At 34.2% G+C, this 9,828-nt stretch overlaps 1 protein-coding gene across 1 annotated transcript; it reads left to right on the forward strand.

Annotated features, from left to right (window-relative positions):
- Positions 1-3,453: 3,453 nt before the first annotated feature.
- Positions 3,454-7,200, forward strand: LOC113689178 (ubiquitin-NEDD8-like protein RUB2). Its single transcript, XM_072059840.1, has 3 exons — positions 3,454-3,867; positions 6,121-6,380; positions 6,870-7,200. The coding sequence occupies exons 1-3, from the start codon at positions 3,547-3,549 to the stop codon at positions 6,979-6,981; spliced, it is 693 nt and encodes a 230-aa protein (XP_071915941.1). The 5' UTR covers positions 3,454-3,546; the 3' UTR covers positions 6,982-7,200.
- The last annotated feature ends 2,628 nt before the right edge of the window (positions 7,201-9,828 follow it).

A 9,828-nucleotide genomic window follows, 5' to 3' on the forward strand; every position in this document is an offset into this window, starting at 1 on the left:
TTGCTCGATAAACACTTGTTAAAACATCTAAATCATGATTTTTTTAAGTGGGAGGGCTTGAATACGTGATCTCTCATTTACACCCTCTTATTCGAACCATCAAACTCATCCCTTTATCCATCTAATTGGTTGATGTGTATTAGAGGAACTTACTAAATAATAGGGTTAAATTGAAGCAATAATAATAAGGACCACAAATATGAACATGTGCATTTTCTACATAACACTATAGGGGAAGTCCGCCCTAAGCGTGAGAGTTTTAACCTGTATGATGAAATATTTATTCAGATAAAATTATAAAAGAGATAGTAATTTTAGAACTGCATAGTAATAGGTTTAATTGAATCAATTGAAGTGCATGAAATTATAAGTAAATTGGTCAAATCCACAATATTATAAAGGAAAACAAATTTATAAGCGAATGAAATATGACTGTAATAAATACTCATACCATTATAAAACAACAACTATAGCAAAAACATCATTACCTTTGTTACTCTACCATTATAACACAATCATGGTCATATCCAATCAACAATTAATATGTATAGACTATAAGGTCAGATTTGGGTTTTATATTAATCATGAAATTGCAGTCAGCAAATAATCTATTTTTACTCACAGTTTAACCACTTGCGCCCACGAACTTCATATTTTGAAAATATAGTTAGAAAATATAAGAAAGTTCTTATGAATATTTGTATGCATATATTATGTATCCCATAATGAAAATTTCACAATCATATAATAATTACTGACAAAATATTAGGGGTAGAAAACTCACAATTTTTATTATATCAACTAAATATCAAAAAATGCAAAAAAGGGATCAAGTAAATAAGCATACCTGTCAAATGGCCATAACAAAACATGGAGCACAAGCACTATTGTCAAGAAGCTCAGGAGCACTACAATTAATTTTGTAACGGGTTGAAAATATGAATCAGAACTAATCATATTCATTATTAATACCTTCCCAAACCAATCATCTTTAGCATTAAGACTCTCTTTTATTGAAACTATAAAAATTGCCTAACAATTATAGAAGAAGACGAAGAGCATTGTAATTACACTTGTGAGTGGCATAAATATCACTTAAAAGCTTGATAATCATGTGAAATATAAATCGATTGTATATGGGAGGACATAATAGTCAAATCCTACTAAACTATACACTGCGATGTTATATAATGTTTGGTTTAATCACTTGCATTTGATTTTTTCCCTGCCTAAAAAATATATATGGATTTGACTATTATGTCCTCTCTAAATATGTATATATATATACACACACATACATAGGAAACCGTGTATGCCTAACATTTACTTTGATGTTTTTATATGTATGATTTTTTATTTTGTCTAACATTCTTTCCTTCCGCTTTACGTCATTAAACACGCATAAATTAGTATTTCATACGCATGGTGAAAATCACAATCCCCGTATACTTCCTTATAAATCAAACGCAGTACCATATCGTTTGATGCTTTCTTAAAATTGTACTTAATTTCTTTGACGAAAACTATAGACAAAGTGATGTTCCCCTGCATAAATAATAAAAATATTTTGAATATGTGCTTAAAATTCGTATGTCATTCAGCGTTTTTTTTTTAATTTTTAAAAAAGACACTTGATTCTAAAACATTGATATTTGTTATTTTCAACAACAAATTTTTAATAGTTGATGGAAATATAACGTGGTTTTGAGGATAGATTTTTTTTGGTTTTAGGGCCCATTTGATAATCTGGAGTCTGAAATTTGAATTCAAAATTTGAAAATTAAGTGTTGAAAAATTTAAGTTGTTGAATTGATTAAATTATATATATATTTGATAACTAATTGAATTACAATATTGAACAATATGTTTTTGTCTTTAAAAATAATTTCCTATATTTGTGTATTTGGAGAGAGAAAAAATGTGTATATGTGTGTGTGAGGGAGAGAAAAATGAAACAATTTAGAGGTAGTGTATTAAGTTTGTGTACTTGTGTGTGTGAGTGCGTGTGCACGTGCATATGTGTCAAACAAAAGGAGAACAAAAATGCACGAAAATGTGTTATATGTGTGAGAAGTGTAGTACGTGTCGTCAATTCAGAAAATTCAGTGCGAAAATTTCACATAAAATTTTCTACACAAATTAAATAGTGCTTAATAGATTAAGTGGTAAGACTTTTTTTTATAGTGAAATTATAGACATTTCTATTATTAAACACGTTGAATTCAAAAAGTTCTGAATAAAATAATTTTTAGTATTAATTAAAATTATGAAATAGGCCCCTAGTGTTTTCCTTAGGAACCGCAACTACTCTTTGCGAGTTTAGACTTTGGTGGAGCACTTGTTGGGAGACTTCGACAATTTTGGCTTCAATTTGTACAGGCAACTGAATTGGACAATATTTACTTTAGCCGGAATATTATGTGAGTTACATTTTTAATTCGTCTCCTTCACTGTTATAGGTTGGGTTATTAACACTCTGCTACCTTTTTTTTTTTTTTTTTTTTTTCTGGGATGGAAGTTGTAGCGTTTTTTTTTTTGTCAACACAGGGGTGTCCGGGTCAATTCTTACGGGGCTCAACTAATCCCCTGCGGTCCGGGAGGGAAGGCCCCACTCCACACCGAGCACGTTAACAACGGGACTAGAACCCTAGACAAGCCAAGAAGGTCGTCATAGCCTAAGGAGAGGGAGCGGATAGCTCGAATTATTCCGTGAGGGCAGAAGACTAGCCACTTAAAGTGACAAGTTTGTGGGAGGCAGGGGTTGAATTCATGACCTTCAGCATCACCAAAGACGGTGATGACCACTGGACCATGTAGCTTGATTCCCTATGCTTTTAGGAATGAAAGTAAAACTACTATGTTATAATTTGTCCTTTCATTTTCATAGAGTGATTGTGATTTATTGCAAAAAAATATTTATTTTTTTTGTGAACACATTTTCCAATCATCGTTTTACCTTACATACATCTAATCGTTACAGTACATTTTTTAACAAAACTCCTAAAAATAGTAATTCAAACGAGCCAGTGTTTAGATCTTATTCGCATAGTACAGGAACAGGGTTCGAGTTGGATCTAATATTAAATGAGTTACAAATATTACTTATATTGCTTAAATTTGATTTGTTAATTTGTATAGATATGTGAGTTTGAATTCGAAGTCAACTTGTTAAACTAAACAAGTCTCGAACTCGAGTTTAAAAATGATTAAATTTGATTTTATACAAATAATACACAAATTAGAATAAATTTAATTATATTCTTTGTTTTAGAAAATAAATAATACTATTTTTATGTATAATTACTTTTTTTTAAGGAAATACAAGGTATATATACATATATTTAATAATATTAAATATATTTATATTTGTATTTACTTACTTTTTATAATTAAATATTTGTCGATGAATCTATTTAAATTGTTCGTGAATAGGTTCACGATGGCTTAATTCTAATATTGTGGTGGAATTCGATTCGTTTGTTTATTATACGATCAGGATCAAAATCGTTCTTCAAACAGTTAAGGTTCGTTAAAAGCTCTGCTGAGATGGGATGGGCGCTAATTTCGTATTTTCATAATATCAGGGGCCTAAACGTAATTATGGACACGGTCTCTAATCCAATGGATCGAGCATGTATAAGATGCATTGGAAGACAGAGCAGCGTTAGCGTAATTTTGCTGCTATCAAATTCAAATTCAAACAGAGAAGAAGAGGAGAAGAGAAGACAAAGGGACAGAGCATCCACCACAAGAACAACATCATCATCATCGATCATGCAGATCTTTGTGAAAACCCTAACCGGGAAAACCATCACCCTCGAAGTTGAGAGCAGCGACACCATAGACAATGTCAAGGCCAAGATTCAGGTCCAATCTCTATACCTATTCCTATCCCCGACTTATTATCAACCTAATAGTTTTGTAGTGGAGTATTTGCTTTGTTTATAACTACAAATTCTTATATATTATCACTTTTTTTGCTACTTAAAGTGTCCACTGTTGCTCTTAGTTAAACTCGGATGTGATTTTTGTACATCTTGTTGTGGAATCTGATAAGTAATTTTGTCAAGAGTAAAGGTTTTGTTAGTGTTTCTTAAAATAAAAAAAAGGAGATGCTGTTCTGCTGTTTTTAATTGGACTAGGGTTTTCGAGAGTGATAAACTAACTTATTGGATGACTGTAATGGACCTTAAATTTGAATCAGTTTATATTGTGTCAACACCGAGAATTAGTAGGACAAGCCGCTTTGAGATTGATTTTACCAGTTGTCACACCAATTTCATTTTATAAATTGGTTTTATCAGTTCCTTCAGCTGCATGGATTATCGACCTGGGAACTCGTAGCAAATACATTGTTCTAAGCGACAAAATCATACTGGGTTTGTCCTTTTAACATAGGCTATTATTTCAATGAAGGCTGCCCTTATTAATCGGTTCTTTCCTTGTGCAACATAACATTCTGCATGTTGGGTTTTATCTTTAAATGCTGTGATTGGTCTGGTTCTTCTTCTTATATTTGTTTTTGCAAGTCAAAATTGAATGCAATATACATTTGTCTTTGAACTACATACCATTTGGTAAGGTGCTTTTCTTTTGGTAAAGCTAATGCTATCTGACCCAATCCTTTTTATGCACTATAATAAATATAGTTATGAGCTTGGATCACTTGAAATCACTGGCTTTTAGTCTATATGATGCTATATGGTTTCACTCTTGGAAATTTGACTGTTTATGGTTTCTATTTCGTTGTTGGACTGGTATATATTTGTCATGTTGATGACACAGGAGTTGTGATTGGATTACCTTTGGGTTTTGGATATTTATTATACCATTTCATTGGTTGTAGACTGGACATTTTAATATCAATACTACGAGTAACTAGTTTTAGTGATGTTTCCCTTCTAGTGTTTCGTGCTAGTTGGTGCGTCAAAGAACAAACAGGCTGTAAATCTTTGGTATTGGATGGCATTCAGTGTAATGAAATGTGTGCGACAACGTTTAGTTGGGTAATTCAGAAATCGACAGTGCTGTTCAAAATTTGATTTCTTTTTTAGGAAATCTAACGACATGATTGGCATCCTTGAGAATCAGAGGTGTCAAAATGGGCGACTCGAACGGGTTTGGACTAGTCATAATTGGGTAATAGGTATAATTGGGTCAACCTATCTATATCAATTTAAATAAATGGATATAAATGGATATCCATTTATGCCTATTTAATAAATGAGTATGAATACACCCAATTATCCATTTATGAGTCACTTAAATTCTATTTATTTATTTGTTATTTTTTGGCATGTTGTTTGAAAAGAAATAACGGTGTTTTATTGTTATTAAATTGGTAAGAAATTCAAATTTATTTGCTTAAGGCTTACTAAAAGTTGGGTGCAAATGTATAATTATTTTTAAATGGGTATATAAATGGATGAGCTGAGTCAACTCACTATCTACTAGTTAAATGGGTTTAATTGGGTATCTATTTAGACCCATTCAAAATTAATGGGATAGTTAAGTCTGAGTAACTTGTTGCATATTGGTGTTATTGTCATATGAATTTGCATGCTATCAGGATGGCGACTTACTATCCATATCTGCTTCCTCTTTCAAATCCTTCTGCAGACTTTTCTTCTTGGTGATGAGCACTTAATTTCTATCGTTTCATCATAGAATGTCCACTGGAGTGCATTGGGACAAAGAGAAATGCTTTAGGGTGTTATTTTCACTTGCCTCTCTGCTTTGCTATGCTGCTTTCCTTCTATTGGATACTTTTGTATGGGGATGTAGTTCTGTTCACAAAAAGTACGCTGGAGTACTTTGATTCTAATATAGAGTCTAATGATTTAACTTGGACCACTTAATTTTCTGTTGTATAAGTGATTATATGTTTACTTTTCCTTTCGGGAGTTAATTTGCTTCTAATGCTGAGAGTTTATTCTTCTTTTTTGGTACTTCCAACGATTTTACTTGGACCACTTAATTTTCTGTTATGTGTGTGAATATATGTTTAATTTTCCTTTGTGATGTGCTGTGTTTCTAATGCTAAGAGTTTATTCTTCTCTTCTGGTACTTTGAAGTTATGCTTTGTAAATGAGACTAACAAGATGATTTTAATGGTATCAGGACAAAGAAGGTATTCCACCTGACCAGCAGAGACTGATATTTGCTGGCAAGCAGTTGGAAGATGGCCGTACTTTGGCTGATTACAATATTCAGAAAGAATCAACACTTCATTTGGTTTTGAGACTAAGAGGAGGAACAATGATCAAGGTCAAGACTCTTACTGGAAAGGAAATTGAAATTGACATTGAACCAACAGATACAATTGATCGGATCAAGGAACGGGTGGAGGAGAAAGAAGGAATTCCCCCTGTGCAGCAAAGGTTTGGAATTGCTGTAATCTGAATAGAGTGGATGTTCTAGTGTTTTCTATCTCAGTCTTCTAATTTCTTACAGAAATTTTGTTCAGATGCTTCTGAGATCTTCTTGTTAATTTCATATATTACTTGCTTCCTAAGTTATTTTTGTTGTGAACTTGTCGTAATTTGATTGATTCTATTTGTGATTTGAGTAGTTAAATACGTCTCTGCTTAATCTAGTGTTCTTTCACGGATTTGGAGGATTTCTTCCTTTTCTATTAGGCTTTTAGTGATGCCATGGGTAATGAACCATTTCGGTTTAATTGTCTGAAAATGTCAACTCTAAATGTCATTGAGTCAAAACAAGCTCCGTCTTCCTAAGCACCTGTCACTGTGGGTATATTTTTTGAATTTGTAATGGACACTGACACTTAAATATTCTGAGAGCTTTCTATCGTTATTCCATTTTGTTAGAAAGTTGAAATCCTTACTTGAGGTACTTTTCTGTTGCAGGCTCATCTATGCTGGCAAGCAGCTTGGGGATGACAAAACTGCTAAAGACTACAACATTGAGGGTGGTTCTGTTCTTCATCTTGTTCTTGCTCTGAGAGGTGGAGGTTGTTAGGTCTTAGCTGGTTTTCTGCAAATTTACTTGTCCAACCTCTATACTTTGGGAATATGCTCTTGTAATATGAGCTTGAGGTGTACTTGCAGCAAAAATGAAGAAATTTGTTTTTGAGATGCTAAATAGTAGCTTTACATAGCATCTGGTAATTATATCTCTCGCTTTGTATGTTGGATGCTGTGGTATCTTTTCCTAAGGCATGATCAGTTTTTTTCTTCATCTGAGGTTATTCGTGTTTCGTGATGTTGGAGCTCAAATTTGGAAAGGGGTATACTTGTCTGAAACCGATTGAGAGTCTGCTGTTGTTCTGTCAGAACCTTGAAAGCCGAGGGAGAGAGAAGTTTTTTTCCCCCCTCGTGTGTAATTGCATTTGTTGTGGAAAAGCAAGGCCTGTCTGTTTTGTGGTTCATTGGGAATGCTTGGGAATTGGTCACTCAATTGGTTGTCTATCCTATTAAAGCTTTTCTATACCATGATGGTGGTTGAGAATGGGGCTTTCTTGCATGAGATGGTCAGTGTTCACCAATTCAATTGGGTGACAGATCTAATTAGTCACATCGAGCTGAAGAAATTGTTGAGCTATGTTGGATTCCGGCCTTACCACTAGAGACTAATTGGGGCTTCAAAGTTGTGAACCAGTACTACTGATTGTCAAAATATCCGGCGTTTGGGTGGATTAGAATTTGTTTTTACATTATGGTGTCTGTGGGATGGAGCGGCATTCAGCAGTTCTTTGCAGTTCCGGAAATGGGGTTGCAGGTCATTTCCCTTGTTGTCCGTCGCTATTAACCTACCAACCTCCCATCTTTTTTTTAGGTAAAACGTATCACACCTACCTGGCTTGGATTATCCCTTTGATGTATTTTTTTCCTCCGTCCAGGAAGAATTTGAAATCGAATGGGTACATGTTGCGTGTAAGAGTGAATTTCTAAAGCCTCGCTCAAAATGATATTGATGGATATGTTCCAAGTTCCGTTGGGCGTGTAAAGGGACATAATTTGAGTTCTAAGGGGTACATGTAACGATTGATACCTCTCTTTATACATCCAACAACAACAACGGTATGATGCCCAAAAAGCACCGGCTCCATTCCTCCCGTCCCATATGACGCGTATTTATTTATTTTTACACTTTCTGATTCCAATTCTTAGTAGTAGTAGTACTCCGTATTAAAAAGTTCAGCCCCTATAAATTTTCAAAGTATAACAAAGAAAGTGCAATGCAGCTATCAATCAGGCAGCTGCCTTGTTTAATTACCTCCGGCAAAAAACCTTCTGTATTTGGCTTGCGGGACCAATAAGAACGACGCAGAGGCTGGCTCTGATCGGGTTGCGACGCACATCCTTTTTTTTTTAAAAAAAATTTTTTTAAAAAAATAAAAAATAAAAAAAAGACCAAAAGTAGTATAGAGAGGAGATGATGAGATATTCTTCACTTCACTGAGTAGATTAGCTGATGTTTTGGTTGTGAATAATTGTCTACTACTGCTATAAGGAATTCCATATTCCTAAAAATTAAGGGGGGGTGCATAATTGCATTATTTCACATAAGACCGACGTCATGCATACTGCAACTCATCATCTTAATACACTGTTAGTGGATGAATGAATCTTTCATCTTAGCCAGCTTTATACTACTAATTGTTTAGTTTTAGTCATGAAAAGTCTTTGCATGGTTAGTGATATTCTACTTACCCAAAAGGAAAGATGTCAAAATTAGGTATCGAATGGTAAAAGCCTTCCAATGTTGGCTTCCTAACCGGATGACTTGTAACTAATTTAATCACCATATTTCATTTTTTTTTTTTTTTTAATGTTTCTCTGACTTTTGCATAAGTTAGACTCTTTCCAAATTCTTCTGTTTTTTAGCAATTTTCTGCTGTCGCGCTGCGCTGCTGCTACTACTGCCTCTTTTTAGCTCTAAATAAATACGGTCGGTCCAAAAAGCACTAATTTGAGCCGGTGACCTAAATGAACGAAATCCCCACTTCCGCGATTGCTGACCTAATCGCGACAGCATCGCATGAATGAACTTCGTTCTACATTGAACGAAATTCATCTGCTGAATTTTACTTGAGAACATCAATTTATTTCGAGTGGGCTAACATATTTCTCATGCATGAACGAAATCTATTTCGAGTGGATCCTGCTATTTAGTTATTGCTTCTTCTTGGCAAATATTTGCTTCCACCAATATTACACATCTTTGGGTTGCTTTTCTTCAACGTGCTAATAACCGTACTGTAACCTTTTTTTAGGAGTAAAGACATTTGACGTGCCAAAGAAAGATCAAATTCACACACACACACACACAAGTGTTTTCAATCTCTACAAACCCGAAAAGCTTTTGATACTTCAAATCGGTCGGGATCTTCTGTGGTAACAAATACCAATTTATCAAAAAAGGAAAATCGAATATCTCAGAATTCTCTTTATTTGGTGATACCGAAATGCATCAAAAAAAAATCTCTTTAGCAGGTAGGATTAGGATTTAAGAAGTGAGGAGGGAAAATAAAAATTTGAATCCATGTTCGAAATCTTAACTTTAATCACTAGATCAAGACCTCCTTGGCATCAAACTTCACGTCTTCTAAAGTTTCAGCCAATTATTTTGTCTAAGCTGCGAGTTTAATGTAGTTTGTCCTATGGCTATGATTTTTTCTCCACGAACTAAGAGCCCTCTTCTCTGGCTTCGATTCTGCGTTTACGCCCCCTGTAACAATAATGCCTTTCACAGCTGGTGATCTTCTTCTTTGTGCGTAATATAATATCAATAAGGGTGAAATGAGCAGGGATCACTCAGAAATAAATACGAACTGCCTTTTTTTGCCTACCTGATAACCTTTTC

This window comes from Coffea arabica, chromosome 7e, assembly GCF_036785885.1.
Source record: "Coffea arabica cultivar ET-39 chromosome 7e, Coffea Arabica ET-39 HiFi, whole genome shotgun sequence".
NCBI lineage: Eukaryota > Viridiplantae > Streptophyta > Magnoliopsida > Gentianales > Rubiaceae > Coffea > Coffea arabica.